Raw genomic sequence first — 16,173 nt, forward strand, 5'->3', positions numbered from 1 at the left:
TCTCTTCCTTCTTTTTCCATGCTTTTGGATTTTTGTGTTGTCTGTTTTACTATGTGGCCCTGATTACCCAAGTTTTCAGTAATCCTCCTGTCTCAGCCTCTTAGGTGCTGGATTTATAGGCATGTGCCACCATTTGTCCTCTTATGTTTACCCTTGACAACTGTGATCTGTGTGCTGCAAGCCGCCTGGGCCCCACAGACCTTCGACAGCCAGCGACAGCTCTCTGCAAGTGTTATGTGCAAAGTCCCTGGGATGTGCTGGCCTATACTACTGGGCTGTGCAGAGCTTCCCTGGGGTGTGTGTGTGAGCTGCAGTGTCTGGGGGCCAATGGAGATGAGGCATCTGCACATATGTACATCTGGGCTGACCGAGTCCACATTTCTGCTGGCATCAGCTCAGGGCCTGGCAGGGACATAAGCCCTTGCACGTCGCCATTTGGAGTCTGTGTGTTAGAAGTGCACTGGTGTCTTAAAGCTCCCAGTGCCTGGTTCTCCCTTTCCGGGCTTTTCCATGTGGGAAAGCGTCCGTTGCTGAATCAGCAGCACCTGGAACTTTGCCAAGACTCCAAGCAGAGGTCAGAGCACCTGAGAGATGAGAGAAGGTGAGACAGGTGCTGCTAACCTCGTGGGAGGGGGGTATGTTTCGGGGAAGTGGGGGGAGGGGAGTCGGGTCAGCTAGTCCTAAAGAAGACCTCTCCCCTCCAGAGAGAGGGCAGAGCTCGCGCATGAGCAGGAAGACACGGCATGTACTCTGCAGTTGATTTTGCACCACAAGAAAAGAAATCCCAGGCACAGCACTTTTGGGTGTGGCAGCGTACAACTGTGATCCCAGGAGCACTCTGGAGCCTGAGGCAGGAGGATTGCTGTGAATTGGAATTTGACCTAGGTTAAATGGTGAGACCCTGGAGAGAGGAAGGAAGAGAGCATCCCTAGTCTGAAATCTAAAATCTTCCAAAAGTTTAAACTTTGTGGAGAGTTGTGTTAGCATTTAAAGTATTTCATATTTCTGGAACACAGAGCCTGACTGAGAAGCAGAAGGACGTTCTCCTTTGCTTTCTCTTTGCCTCTCTGTTTTGAGAAGGGTTTTGTTTTGTAGTTCAAGCTGTCCTCAAGCTCCTGATCCTCCTGCCTCAGCCTCCTGGATACTAGAGTGACAGTCACATGTCCCCACACCTAACTCTGTATTTCTGAAAGCTGGGTTGGGAGAAAGGAGGTGCAGAGATCTGGTGGTCTTTAAGTCTTAAAGTAATTTTAGGTTAGTTTAGTAATTAAATGTTTTCAGTTGGGACTGGAGGGATGGCTCAGAGGTTAAGAGCTCTGGCTGCTCTTCCAAAGGACATAGGTTCAATTCCTAGCATCCACCTGCAGCTCACAATTGCCTGTAACTCTCGTTCCAGGAGACCTGGCACCCTCACACAGACATACATTTAGGCAAAACACCAATACACATAAAATAACAATAAATAAATCATTAAAACGTGTTTTAAAAAGCTGGCACACACTTTTTCCCCCCTTGAGACAGGATTTCTCGGTGTAGCCTTGGCTGTCCTGGAACTCACTCTGTAGACCAGGCTAGCCTCAAACTCACAGAGATCCACCTGAAGATCTAAGCCATATTTTCCCTCTTATTTTTTTTTTTAAGATTTTTTTTTTTTTAAATTATGTATAAAGTGTTCCACCTGCATCCATGCAGGCCAGAAGATGGCACTCATTACAGATGGTTGTGAGCCACCATGTCATTGCTGGAAATTGAACTCATGAGCTCTGGAAGAGGAGCTCTTAACCTCTAAGCCATCTCTCCAGCCCAGTGCACACTTTTAATCCCAGTACTTGGGAGGCAGAGACAGGAGGATCTCTGTGAGTTTGAGGCCAGCCTGGTCTACATAGTGAGTTCCAGGATAGTTAGGGCTGTTGATATACAGAGAAACCCTGTCTAAACCCCCCACCACACACACACACACACACACACACACACACACACACAAAATAAGTTTTCAGTAAGATATATCACCTTAAATTTTTTAACTTAATTTGTAATTTTATTATTCTGATGTGTGTGAGTGCACACGCGAGGCATTCCCCTTCTACCTTCATGTGGCTTCAGGGATTGAACTCAGATCATCAGGCCTTCATGGCAAGTGCTTTGCCCTGCTAGTGTCTCTCTAGCCACTGGCACATCACCATTTTATAAGCTAAGACTTTAAACCAGACCTGGTGGTACTGCCTATAATCTCTGATACTCAACAGGTTGAGGCAGGAGGATTCCAGGTCTGAGGAACCTGGCAACAGAGTGAGTTTGAGTCTAACATGTTTGATTTAGTGAGACCTGGTTTCTAAAATAACGGCTGAGATTGTTGCCTTGGTGTGGAGTGCACTGCCTAGCGTGTGTGTGTGAGGTCCTGGGTTTTATCCCGGGCAAACCCTGCCCCTGCCCCCACAGCCAGATTTCAATATGCACCTTTCTGTTTGCCCTCGAACTAAATGGGGAAACCAGGAAGTCTAGCAATAAGTTTATTATTTCAGATCAAGCTGCGTGAGCTGAGAACCACAGTGTGACTTCGGCTGCATCACGAGACATCACATGTGCCTATACTCAAGGAACATAAGTTACAGGAAACCAAGGCTCAAATGCCTTTAACTCCCTGTGTGGTACCGACACCAGTGAAGGACGCTGTGCGGTGGTGTGAATGTAAGAAGTCCCCCACAGGCTCGAGTGTTTTCACACCTGGTCCCAGCTGGCGGTGCTATTTTGGGTGTTAGGAACTTTAGTAGGAGGAGTGTGTTACTGGGAGCAGGCCTTGAGGTCCACAGCCAGGGCCCTGCTTCCTGTCTGGTGTCTGCTTCCTGGTGTACTGGGAAGTGAGCATGCAGCCCGCACGCAGCCCCCACACGCCACTGCCACCCCGGGGTATGCCCTCTCAAAGCCTAAGCTAAAAGAAATCTCTCCTTCCTTCCTATCAGGTATTTGGTCATGGACCAGAGGAGGAGACAAATACAGCCAAGTTCAGGCAGGTCTGCGTGGGTTTCCCAGAGCACCTTCCACATCCAGCCATAGGTAAGAATGGCGTGGCTCACCTCCCACAGATGGCCCACAATGGGCGCGTCCGCCCAGGAGTGCTCTGCGTTCATTCCTATCTTGCTGTTTTTGAAGACAACAAACGTGAGGGACTTGTCAAACCACCTACAGAAGAAAACGCGATCAGGGTTTCCAGGGTTGCATCAACACCAAAGTCCCAAAGCCGTGTTTCTTTCTGCATTGACCAATGGCTTCTCCCCACCCCTGACAGTTCTACAGGTTTCTACACCCCAGCAAGGCATAATAGAGGGACACACCGGACACAGAGTCATTCATATCTTCTACCAGAGATAAAACGCAACCTGTGTGTCCTGGGACCAGAGCAGTGCAGACTACCGTAACCCTGGGACTGGCACATGGCCTCTCCAGCCAGGCCCGGAGGCACCTCCTCCTCCTCACTTTGCCACTCTGGAAAGGGGATCCGGGAGGGCAGGACCACAGCAGCTGCACAACCACAACCAAGGCCAGCGCTCGCTCCTGGGACTGACCCCCCTCTGCCCTGTGTGCCCCTTTCTGCTGGGAGCCCAGTGACCCACAGTTAAGAAACATGCTGGGGCAGGCTAAGGAAGAGATCGCAAATCCATCGGGCCTGGGCTGTGGGTGGAGGGAAGCAGGGTTGGTTTTTGATGCTCATCCCTTCAGAGAACAACCCTTGGGGTGGGGTCAGACTCCAGGAGGCTGCTCCAAAGCACACCCAGGAACATCTCCCACAGCCCCCATCAACCTTGGAGATTAAAGGGAGGAGGTACCTGTCAAAACATTTGCCATGCAGCAGAGACTTGGCGTAGCTGTCTATGGATGCCTCCGGGTCCTCCTTCCTGTAACCCTGCTCCGATTCATCCAGAGTCACAAAGAACGCTGCCTTTTCCACCGCATCCAGGGACTGCTTATTTTTCCCACGTGCAAAATAGGTCTGCCGACACTTTGCCCAGGGCACTCTGCGGAAGAAGGAAGCGCATCTAGAGACGGCCGCCCTGGGTGGGCAGACGGCTCAGTGGACAACAGTGCTCTCTTGTTAGCACGAGCACCCGATATCACCCCCTGAGCCCCCATAAAAGAGCCAGGTGTGGTGGGACATACTCCCAATCCCAGGTCTGCAGAGAAAGTCAGGTTCCTCAGGGCTCACTGGCTAGCCAGGCCACCCAAACTGGCATGCTCCAGGCTGGTGAGAGACCCTGTCTCCAAAATCAATGGGGATGGCTAGTGCCTGAGGAACAATGCCCTAATTGTGTGTGCGGGAGCATGCAAGCGCACACACACACACTTGACTGGGCATGGGATTTGGATTAAATCAATAAACACTCAGAATGCAGTCCAGCCTGTTTCTGCAGCTACCAGGGAGGGGCACCCTTCCCTGCCCCAAACATCCCCCAGCAGAAGGCACAACAAATGCCAAAGGACCTGGCCCCGGAGCCAGGTCTGCTCTGAGCCTCTCTCAAGCCTGAGTCCACTGATCTCTTCAGCACCTTAGACCCATCTTCCAGATGAGGAAACCCGAGGCACAGAGAACAGGCCACAACTACTTTGGAGCAGGAAGGAGTGAAACCATCTGACCCCTGAACACGGGTCACATGATACTCCTAAGATGATCATCCTGTGCCTACCACCCTGTTGAATTCGGTGTGAGGCCCACGTCCCTTCAAAGACCCTCTGCGGTAGCTTCCTCCCATTGCTCCTGGGCCCCTCACTCAGTCCTCAGCCTCCATTGCCCACCTCCACCCCACTCTCTGGCAACCTTTGGTGTCAACACCCACAAATGCCACAGGTCCCCAGGGCACCCAGCCTTCAAGGCAGGAGATGAAACTGGTTTTCCTTCTCAGGCCAAGGCTCCAAATGTCAAACAACACACAGCCTGTTTCTCCCGAGTGCCTGGAGCAACTGCTTCTTAACGCGTTTGGCCCCTGGCCTTGGCTCCTGAGAGCAGTTCTGTGGAAGATGGTCTTTTGTGAAATGTCGGGACTTTTGACCTCACAGAGCAAAATCTCCTCCACACTTTCTTGATCCACCTGCTCCTTACTGTGATCAAGCAGGGCACAGGGCAGTTTCTCTTTCCCTGTGAGTCAGAGACTCTTACCTGATCCCTTTGCTCTCGTGGAGCTGGCCTTAAAGACAGACTCACTGGGTAGTGGCAGAGGGACTGCTCAGTGGTATGAGGATATGTGGCCTTCACCTAACATCCTAGAACTGAGGAGGTGGAGCCAAGAGGATCCCTAGAGCTCATTGGTTTGCCAGAATAGCCAATCAGTGAGCTCCAGGTTCTGAGCACAACCTTGTCTTCAAAAAAAAAAAATAATATGAAGATACCCAGTGTTGACGCACATGCACATACACTACACCACACACACACACACACACACACACACACACACACACACAAAGCAAGTCTCCCTGGTTGGGGGCTGGCTCAGTGGCAGAGCACTTGCCTCAGAAAAAGAAATCAAGAAACAAAGGAAGTTAGCTGGATGTAGTGGTACAGGACTTCAATCCAAGCATGTAGGAGGTGGAGACAGGAGGACCCTGAGTTTAAGAACAGCCACACAGCAAGCCTGAGGCCATTAACAAGTGTGTCCACAGCCACGTGAAAAGGCTACGCCTTCACTTCTACCATGTGCCCTTGGGTGGCCCTCCCTGCCCACACACACCTGCTGCCATGTGCTGAATTCAGCTGCCCTTGTGACCCACCGTCTGCGGCCCCCGAGACTGGACATCATGAAGCAACACTAGGTGGCGCTGCTGGCATCCGTGGGGGCGGACCTCATGAGGAAGAGCCCCTCAGAGCACTAGCCCAGACCCAGGAGGGGTTGCAAGGCCACACACCTGTCTGAAGCAGTGAGGGCGGCCAGCTTGGCTTCCCCGGGCTGAGGCTCTGAGGCGTCATCCAGGATGTGCTGCATCTGTTGCTCCAGCTCTCGGGGCCTCAGCAGCCTCCCGTCATGGTAGAGCCAGACCTTGAAGTAGCGCCCCCTGTGGTACACCACAACGTGCCGGCTGTCCTTGATGTGTTGGATGGTGTCTGAGGCAGTGAGGACACAAAGGGAGAGGAGGGGTTAGAAGGCCTTGGTGGGAGCCGCAGATCCGAGGGTTCGTTTGGCTGGACTCAAACTCCCTATATAGAAAACCAAGGATGGCCTTGGACGATCCTCCGGCCTCTACCTCCTGAGTGCTAGGATTACAGGTGTGTGGCCCTTGATTCTAGACTGAGTCACTCCTTTGGCTTAACCAGCCCTTCTAAGGCTCGGGTTCCTCATCTGTGAAACGTGGGTGGCACACGTGATGGTTTGAGCGATATGTCTCCCATAAGTCACAGGCATTTGAATACTTGGTCCCTTTGGTGGCTATTGGGGAAGGATTAGGAGTGTGTCCTTTGGGATGGGCTTAAGGCCTCCTGCCATCCCCAGTGTTCTTCTCTCTGCCTCCTGTGGGTGGATCAGGATGTGAGCTCTCAGCTGCTGCTCCAGCACCACGCCTGCCTGTCTGCCGCCATGCTCCCCTGGATGATGGGGGTGGGCTCTATCCCTCTGGAACTGCCAGCCCCAGATAAACCCTTCCTTCTAGAAGTTGCTTTGGACAGGTGTTTTATCCCAACAGAAAATAATATAGCATCCTCCTCATGAATGAACACCCAATTCCCACAGAGCTTATGAGTTTATAAGCACCCAAGCTACACAGTTACATAAGAGGGCACCCTGGAAAATGTTCTGATGAAGAAAGTGGAACACTCCAACATAAAAGCTGTTTCGGGGGCTGGAGGGAGGGCTCAGTGGCTAACAGCATTTGCTGCTCTTCCACAGGACCCGAGTTCAGTTCACAATACCCACATCAGGTGGTTCACAACCGCCTGTAAGTCTAGATCCAGGGCATCTGGTGCCCTCCTTTGGCCACCTCATACACATATTTAGAGAGACACAGACGTACATGAAAATAAAAAGCAAAAATAAATCTTAAAAATATGAAATCCTTCAGCCAGGCATTATGATGGTGTACCACCCAGGAGGATCAGTAGTTCAAGGCCAGCCTCAGCTACATACAAGGCTACATAAATCCCTGTCTCAAAAACAAAAACAAAAATAAAACAACAACAAAACAAAAACAAAAACAAAAAACAACAGGGGAACAGGGAGAGGATTGTGGGTAAAATCCCTTGCAGCACAAGCCTAGTGGTGTGAGTCTGATCCCCAGAACCCACGTAAAGGCCAGAGCAGCGAGCCAGCCCCACAGCACTGTCGTCTGAGCACACGGGAGTGATGTAGTGTGGCTGTGTGCCTCCCACAATCATACACACATAAACACAACGAAAAAACTTAAAAAGAATTAACAACAGAAGGCTGGTTACGGCAGTGCACGCCTTTAATCCCAGCACTTGGGAGCCAGAGGCAGGTGGATCTCTGTGAGTCCAAGGCCAGCCTAGTCTACATAGGGGGTTCTAGAACATGAGACTCTGTCTCAAAAGAAGAAAGCAAACAGACTGGACAACTAAGCAACATAGCCCCGAGCACCAGCATGTGGTGTATATGAGCCCACCAGGCACACTACATTTTAATGAGTTATTTGTTGATTTTGTTTGTGACGGGGTTTCACTAAGTAGTCTTAGCTGACCTAGAACTCACTATGTAGACCAGGTTGGGCTCAAACTCACAGAGATCCACCTGCCTCCACCTCCTGAGTGCTGCGATCAAAGGTGTGTGCTCCACCACACCCGGCATTACCCAGATTTTAATATTTATTGTCACTACTATTAAAGACCGTGACAGAGCCGGCGAGCCGGCTCAGCTGGTAAAGGCATTTGCTGCCTAGCCTGACCCCGCACGGTGAAGGAAAGAACCAACTCCCTCAAGATGGCCTCTGTAGTGTGCATCTTTGAAGGGCTTTTCAAATTTTTAAAAATTACACTCATTCACTTATCTTGTGTGGGTGCTCAAGCATGTGAGGACAGGCATGCCACAGTACACATGCACAGGGCAGAGGACAACTTGTGGGAGTCGGTTCTCTCCTTCTACCACAAGGGTTCCTGGGATCAAACACAAGTACCAGGCTTGGGGACAGGCACAGTGACGTGCTGAGCCGTCTTGCCAGCCCTGAAGGGTATCCTTGACTCCAGTGCCCGTCTCGAGCTCTGTGTCCTGGCTGACAGAAGGTAAGCACTCTGCTCCCTCATGTGCCCTGCATCCCATGATGCTTTGCCTTCCCACAGCCCAGAAACAATGGACCTGGCACCATGAGGCAGACTAATCATTCCTCTCCTAAGTGGTTTTGCTCCGGTATTTTGTCACAGTGCTAAAAAGGGACCGATACTGTGCACTTGAACCCTGCAGGTCTGCATGGTACCAGCTAGTATCCATTCCCCCTCTCTATCTTTTCCAAGGATGTCTTAGGTTGGAAGGCAGATTATATGACCACGTTGCCTGGGCCAGGAGGCCAACAGCAAGAAGCTGGGCCATGATCCAGCTCCTTGGGCATCGGTATTTTATGGCAAACCCTGCATGTGGGCCAAAGTAAGATGTCCAAGAGAATATTTCAGCAGGTCTAGGGAAAATGTCCAGTGAACAAAACTCTGAACTGAAGAAATATTAAAATCTGGAACTGACCCATTGTCTAGACCTAGTAAAGACAACAGGAATCCAGGACGGAGTTGGGGTTCAGTTGGTAGTATACTTGTCCAGTGTGTGTGAAGCCCAGGGTTCCATTCCCACACCAAATACTCCCAACAGTGACACATGCCTGTAATCCCAGTGGGAGGCAAGAGGACCAGAAACTCAAGGTCATCCTCAACTAAATACTGTTTCAGGCCATCCTGGAACACACGAGCTCCTGTTCCCAAACCATTATCAATGACAGAAAACAAAAGGATTCCAAGAGGAGGAACATTCAGAAATGGAAGCTCTCGGGAAAGACCCTGCCGATCATCCAGCCCTCAATGTCCCCCAGTGTTTCCTGGTTCTGAGCAGCAGAATGCCAAACGCTGGGTCCCAGGGGAGGCCCCAGTGAGCACCACCCACCTGTCTCCTCCCCGGGTATGCGGGAGGTGTTAAAGAGTCGCTCCCACTGGGCAGAGCAGAGCGGAATTGTGGATCCCAGAAGACGAATCTGTAATAAAAATGTGTTTTAAACCAACAGGCAAAAATCCCCCAGGAAAACTTGAAACGGAGTTGATTAAAATGCTATTTCCTGTGCATACTGCCCAGTCTGACTTCACCATCTCCTGCTGTCCCCTGGGGTGGTACCTGAGGGCCTTGCTGGGCTGTGCCAGGGCACTGAAGTTCTCTCCAGAGAAACACTTAAGCCACCCGAGGTTATGAAAGAAACGGTACTCCCGAGCAGTTCACCAGCTTGTCACACACATGCGCAGGAGCTGGTTCTCTCTTCCCCCAGGAATTGAACACATGTGCTCAGCCCTCACAGGGTCTCTCACTGAACCTGGGGCTCCCCGGTTAGGTCCATTATCGAGCCCCAGCTATCTGCCTATCTCTGGTCCCCAGTGCTGGGGTTCCCACCATGCACCAATGCGTCTGCCTCGGGGACACTGTGCCAGCTCCTCATGCTCTTCTCAAAGCCAGCCCCTTATTGTCCCCTGAGCCCAGCTCTCCAGCCTCCCAAAAGAACGTTTTAAAGGGGAGTTTCCTTACGGGTTTGAGTTCCTCACGGTCCAGCTTGCGACGATACAGCAGCATGGCGTGGATAGTGTTGCCGGCTCTGGCCGCCTGAATGTGGGTGGGGGTGATGTACAGCATCTCCTGTGAGGGAGGTGACAGCAGAGAGTGTTCGTGGGGACGGCATGGGGATTTGCACACATGGTGGAGGCCCTCCCTCCATGACACCAAGGTGTCCCTACAGCTGTGCTCAGTTACAACCACTTTTTATGTTTGTTTTGGGTTCTGGTGTTTTGAGACCAGGTTATATGATGCTCCCGGGTTCCTGAGAGCTAGGATCAAAGGCATGTGTCACTATGCCGACTTTACAACTTAACAAATTGTTATATGAGTTCCCTGTATTTGGACAGCTCTGTTATTGCTTTACGTCCATTTGTGGTTTTTGGCAGATTGGATTTGTTTTTTCTTTATGTGTCTATGTGTGTCTGTGTCTGTATGTGGTTAAGTGTACATGTGTGTGCAGGTGCCCAGTGAGACCAGAAGAGGGCACCAGATCCCCTGCAACTGGAGTAACAGATGGTTCTGAACCACCTGACATGAATGCTGGGAACCGAACTTGGGTCCTTTGGAAGAGCAGCGAGTGCTCTTACACTGCCATCTCTTCAGCCCCAAGGAGGGCCTTGAACTCCATGTGTAGCCAAGGATGACCCTGAACTCCTGATCCCCCTGTCTCCAACTCCCCAGTGCTGGCCTGACAGGCATGAGCCACCACAAGAGGCTCTACATTTGTTATTTGATCTATTCTAACCCCAGCCTCCATCTGTTCCTGGGCTATAAATGCCAGCAGGATTTTGCTGGGCATGGTGGTGTATACCTTTTCTACCACAGGTTCAAGGCCAGCCTGGGCTTACTAAGCAAGTGCTGTTTGCCATGAAGGTGCACTTTGCAATACAAAGGTGTCTGTACTGTTGGGTGGAGGGCAGGGACCCCACAGGCACAAGGGATCTAACACACAGGCCCCAGGTCGGAACTTCACAGCAACATGAAGTTGTGGACAACAGAAGCAGGAGCAAGAGGAGAGGAATCCACCCCAAGCTTCCCCAGGCGGCCAGCAGGGCTGTCCAGCACAATGCACACACCTTGGCTGCAGGAGTCATGGAAGACCAACTCACCATGGCATAGTAGTTGCTGTTGACCATGAGCGGCCCTCGGCCTCGCAGGTAGATATATTCCTCCCACCAATCACTCACCTACGGTGCAAACACAAACAAGAGAGAGTTCTGAGGAGCAGCCACGCAGCTGCCCTCCCAGGATCAGGCTGCTCTAGATGTGTGCAGAACTTTCTGGAAGAGTCCTGCTCCAAAACAAAGCTGTCTTAAGCAGACAGGACACAAGGAGAAACACATTGGTCTTAAGGGGAGACCTGGCTAGATAGTAGAATATCATTTAGCATTCACTTAAAAGAAAAAAGTTTCAGGGCTGGAGATGGAGCTCAGCTGCTAGAATGTTCATCCCTAGCATGGCACAGAACTGGGCACAAAACCATACAGTGGTACACACACAGGCAGGGGGGTCAGGAGCTCTAGGTTAGAGCAAATTCAAGACTGCTGTGTAGCAAGTTTGAGGCTAGCCTGGGAGCCCCATGAGACCGTGTCTCCAAACAAGAGTAACTGCCAAAGTGCCCTGGCTGAGAGTGGGGTACAATGTTACATGCTTGCCTGATATTTGCCAGGCCTTGGGTCCCATTCCCAGCACTGCAGAAAAAACAAAACAAAAAACCCACAGATGAGCCCACATCTCCCCAATGATCAATCTTCCTCTTCCTGATGCTGGGTCTGTCCCAGAGCTACAGCAATAAGCCAGAGGTCAGCATGGGTTGTCTTTACTCTCCAGAGTGACCATTACAATGCTACCCTGAGCTGCCCATTCACAACCCATGCTGATTTGAGCACTGTGTTGAGGTACACTGGGAAAAGGTATGCATGAGAGTCTAGGTACGCAGAAGTCCAGCTGGCCTATGATGAAAACCAAAACATGGCGGCCACTCATAGCCTGGGAGTCTGGTGGAGTCCTGCCCTCCTGGGCATAGTACCTGTGTCTAGTACCCTCTGCTGGTTCTGTCTGACCCTTTTCTCTGTTTGCTTTTGTCTATTTATTATTTGTGTTTTTAAATTTTTAAAAATTTTCTTTTTTGAGACAGGGTTTCTCTGTGCAGCCCTGGCTGTCCTGGAACTCACTCTGTAGACCAGGCTGGCCTCTGCCTCCCAAGTGCTGGGACTAAAGGCGTGTGCCACCACACCCGGCTAAGATTTATTTTTCATGTATGTGTTTTGCCTGCATATATGTCTGTGCACCATGCATGTGCCTGGTACCTATTGAGGCCAGAAGAGGATGTTGAATCCCCTGGCACTGGAGTTACAGGTGATTGTGAGCCACCAAGTGGGTGCTGGGACTCAAACCCAGGTCCTCTGCAAGAATGACAGGCACTCTTCACCACTGAGCCATCTCTGTGGCCCCTCGTTTTGTTTTTTGAAGCAGGGTCTGATGCATTCCAGGCCCGTCCTGAACTCTATATAACCACAGATGACCTTGAACTTTGATCTTCCTGCCGCTATCTCCCAAGCCCTGGGAATGCATGTGTGTGACCACATGCAATGCTGGGCGCTGAACCCAGGGCATTGTACACCATAGGCAAGGACTCCATCAGCCGAGCTTCCTTACCAGCGCTTATAAGGGTTTTTTTTTGAGGGACTAGAGAGATGGCTCAGGAGTTAAGAGTGTGTCCTGCTCTTGCAGAGGACCCAAGATGGGTTCCCAGAACCCATGTTGGGAAGCTCATAACCACCCAAAACTCCAGTTCCAGGGAATCCAATGCCCTCTGGTTCCCATTGGCATCTACGTGCATGCAATACATATGAACTCACCCAGGCGCATACACATAAATAAAAATACGTTTTTAAATTTAAGAGCTTTTCTTGAGATAAGGTCTCACTGTGCAGTCCTGATTAGTCTTGAGCCCACAATCCTCCTGCCTCTGCCTTGTGAGTGCTGGGATTATAGGCATGTACCACTGTGTCTGGCTAATAGGTTATTTTCAAACCTTTACCTTCCACAAAAGTTATTCCTTACATCTGGACTCCCCATCTTGGTGTCACACCCCCAACATGCCCTCTTGCCCCGCCCAACACCACATGTAGCTTAGCCGTTCCCATAGTTACCCCTGTCAGCAACATCTGAACCCTGACCAGGAACTCAGAGGGGATAGATACTCTTGGATGCAAAAGGTACCAGAGAAGGAGGTGAGGTGGCTGGGCCACCACAGGAGGAACAGCCTTTAGTGGCCTGCCAGGCGAGGACTAGAGGCTCATGGCAAAGCAGCTCCCTGCCCTGAGTGGGGTGCCAAGGCTACTAAGGAGCCTCTGCATGAGGGAAAGGCTGCAGTAGCTCTGTGCAGTTCTCAGGGATGAGTATGGCTGCCCTCAGCTACAGTTAGAACTCCGTGAGCCCTTCCACACCAAAATATCTCATCGAGAAAAGATCTATGAGGAAAGATTCAGGTGCAGAAATACTTACATAATTTGTGGCCCACCAGGATTTTAGCTTCAAATACCACTGCAATTTGGGTCCGAGATTGACAGCAAAATCCTGGGCCAGTGCAGTCATGCGTTGGAAGTCTCCTTCCTTCATCAATGGCCTCACAGATTCCAAGTACTGCAGTGAGAAAACATGGGCTGAGTTAGATAACCACCCCTGAGCTATGGACCACTTCACACACCTCAGAAAGTCAGACCATGTAGAAAAGGTTGGGGAAGCTTCCCTAGGCCGGCCTGCCCTCTCTACAGACAAGACAACCCCCTGCAGGGCAGGTGAGCGACAATCAAGGTCACTGCTTCCTCATGGAGGAGGTATCAAGACAGCTCTCAACCACTATTTGGCCGTTACTTCAATGATGACCTGAGATGGTGTCCTAAGATGGGTGGGATAGCCCTGACAGCCCAGTGAGGGTCAGGCAGGTGCCCAGGCAGAGCAGGACAGGACCATGGTTCCAGGGTCTGGACGCTTGGTTCAGAAAGACTGACAGGTACACACCTTGAACACATTTGGAGGTAAGACACACAGGAATATCTCACACACCATCTTTTCTTTTTTCTTTTTTTGAGACAGGGTCTCATGTAGCCTAATTTGGACTCAAACTCACCATGTAGCTGAGGCTGGCCTTGAACTCCTGATCCTTCTCCTCCTTCTATCTCCCAAGTGCTAGGATGACAAGCATGTGCCCCCATGCCTGACTAAGCATGACTTTTTCTAAGAACCTCAGAGGCTCCCCCAAAGAACCTGTACCCCGAGTGAGTTCCAGGAAGCAGAACTGCCATCAGATCTGATGAGTCAGGAAACAAAACCAGGTTTGGAGCTGAGTGTGACGTACAATACCTATAATCCCAGCACTTAGGAGGTAGAGGTAGGGGGAATCTCTGAGAGTTCAAGGCCAGACTGGTCTACATGGAAAGTTCCAGGCCAACCAAGGCTACATAGTGAGACCCTGTCTCCAAAGAAAAAAACAAATAAAAACCAACTCCAGCTTGGGGACAGCAGTGTTCTCTAGGACCCGTTTTGCACAATGAGGGGCGGAGCCGTTCCTCTGCAGGGCCAGCCGCTGCGGTCTGAGGCTCACTGCAAGCGCAACACTGATGAGACAGAAAGGTTGCACTCTCCCGGGCTCTGTTGGCAGACCACCTGCCGAGCACACACGGAGTCCTGGATTTGGGCCCCAGCACTGCGTAAAACTGAGTATAGTAGGATCAGCCTGCAACCCCAGCACTCAGGTGCTAGAGGCAGAAGAATCACAAGTTCAGGGTCATCCTCAGCTACACAGGAAAGTCTAGGGAGTTCAAGACCAGTCTGGGCAATGTGAGATCCTGTCTCAAAAGAGGGGCCCTGGACACTCTGGCGTGAGCACCGACCACAACAGCCAGGTGGCTGGGATGCGAAGTCTCATTCTTCCCATTCTGGGAGAACAGAGATGGAAAGAAACCTGCCAAGGTCAACAGGGACTGAATCACTAAGGCAGGATCCAAACCCGGAAGCCAAGATGCTTTTGATTTACGGTTCTGAAAATCGGGCAGGAGGCACAAAACATGGGTGTCCTCTCGAATTGCAGGCTGGAGCACACCTAGGTATGGCCGTTTCACAGCAGGTCAGGCTCAACACAGAACTACAGCAGGTCAGGCTCAACACAGAACCACTCTCTGCTACTCCGTGACACGAAACCCCACCCGTGGACACCTGCCATCAAGAAGCAGCAGCAGCCAGCCAGATAAAAACGCCTGCATGGACATCCCCAGCTTCCCTGCTTACAACACAGCCCACAGGATCTACCCACACAATGAGCGTTATCAGCCACAAAAAGGGAAGGCGCACAGGCATGCTGAGACAGAGAGGAGTCACCCTGCTTGGGGGAGCTAAGACAGGAGGATTACAAGTTTGAGGCTAGCCTGAGCTACACAGTAAGATCCTGCCTCAAAGAAAAAAAAAAGTGTGTGTGTGGGAAACCCCACAAGAGTCACACATTACATAACCCCAGTCAGGTAATATTCCCTGACTCGGCAAAACTAGAAACAGAAAGTGGAACAGAGGTTGGCAGACCCGGGGCAGGAAGCGTGTGAGCTATTGCCTAATGGCTACAGTTTCTGCATGAGGCCATAAAAAGGCTTGACAATCCTTGGTGGCCACAATTGCACAATGTCCTAGATATAATTAGTGCTAATAAACTTAGACTTGAAACAGTTAAAATGCTTGTGTGTGTGTGCGTGCATGCACATGCAAGGATATGCACACATGCATGGAGGAATTTGGAAGACACAGGCCCTCAGTGCCATCCTTACAAACACCATCCACCCCCTTGGAAGTGGGTCTTTCAGCAGCCTGGAGTTTAGCAATCAGGCTAGTCACACTGGGCAGCGAGTCACAGGGATCCTTCTGTCTCCACTCCCCAGTACTGGGATTACAAATGTGTGCCACAAACCTGGTATTTTTATAATGGTTCTGATGAACCAAATTCAGGATTTTGTGCTTGCAAGACAAGCATTTTACTGACTGAACCATCCCTTCAACCCATTTTCCTCCTCCAATTTTTTTTTTTTTTTTGAGACAGGGTTTCACTGTGTAGCCCTGGCTGCTCTAGAACTAATTATGTAGAGCAGGCTGGCCTCAAACTCACAGAGTTCTGACCATCTCTGCCTCCTGAGTGCTAGGATTAATGGCATATGCCACCATGACCAGCCTTTAAAAAAATAATAAATGTGGGTTTTGTATGTATTTGCCACAGTTAAAAATAAAGGATGCACTCAAACTACTGAGCCATGCACAAGGGAATCCTATGGTGTTAAACTGCATCTCAATAAGATTAAAAAGTAAACATTCCCCAACAGGTGGGATATGGCACATTTAAACATTGAAGATGTGATTAATGTGCCAGAGAAAAACAACATCAAGCCATGTATGGTAAAGCATG

General features: G+C 50.6%; 1 protein-coding gene across 1 annotated transcript in view; it reads right to left on the reverse strand.

The window, feature by feature from the left end:
- Positions 1-16,173, reverse strand: part of Cpt1a (carnitine palmitoyltransferase 1A) — a 64,851-nt gene that overhangs the window by 12,646 nt on the left and 36,032 nt on the right. The window contains exons 6-12 of the mRNA XM_028871527.2: positions 13,236-13,373; positions 10,835-10,912; positions 9,699-9,806; positions 9,072-9,159; positions 5,893-6,088; positions 3,825-4,013; positions 3,075-3,180 (exon numbers count right to left, since the gene is read on the reverse strand). Coding sequence (XP_028727360.1) covers positions 3,075-3,180; positions 3,825-4,013; positions 5,893-6,088; positions 9,072-9,159; positions 9,699-9,806; positions 10,835-10,912; positions 13,236-13,373 — 903 coding nt within the window. The remainder of the gene's footprint in view (positions 1-3,074; positions 3,181-3,824; positions 4,014-5,892; positions 6,089-9,071; positions 9,160-9,698; positions 9,807-10,834; positions 10,913-13,235; positions 13,374-16,173) is intronic.

This window comes from Peromyscus leucopus, chromosome 1, assembly GCF_004664715.2.
Source record: "Peromyscus leucopus breed LL Stock chromosome 1, UCI_PerLeu_2.1, whole genome shotgun sequence".
In the NCBI taxonomy this organism is placed as follows: Eukaryota; Metazoa; Chordata; class Mammalia; order Rodentia; family Cricetidae; genus Peromyscus; species Peromyscus leucopus.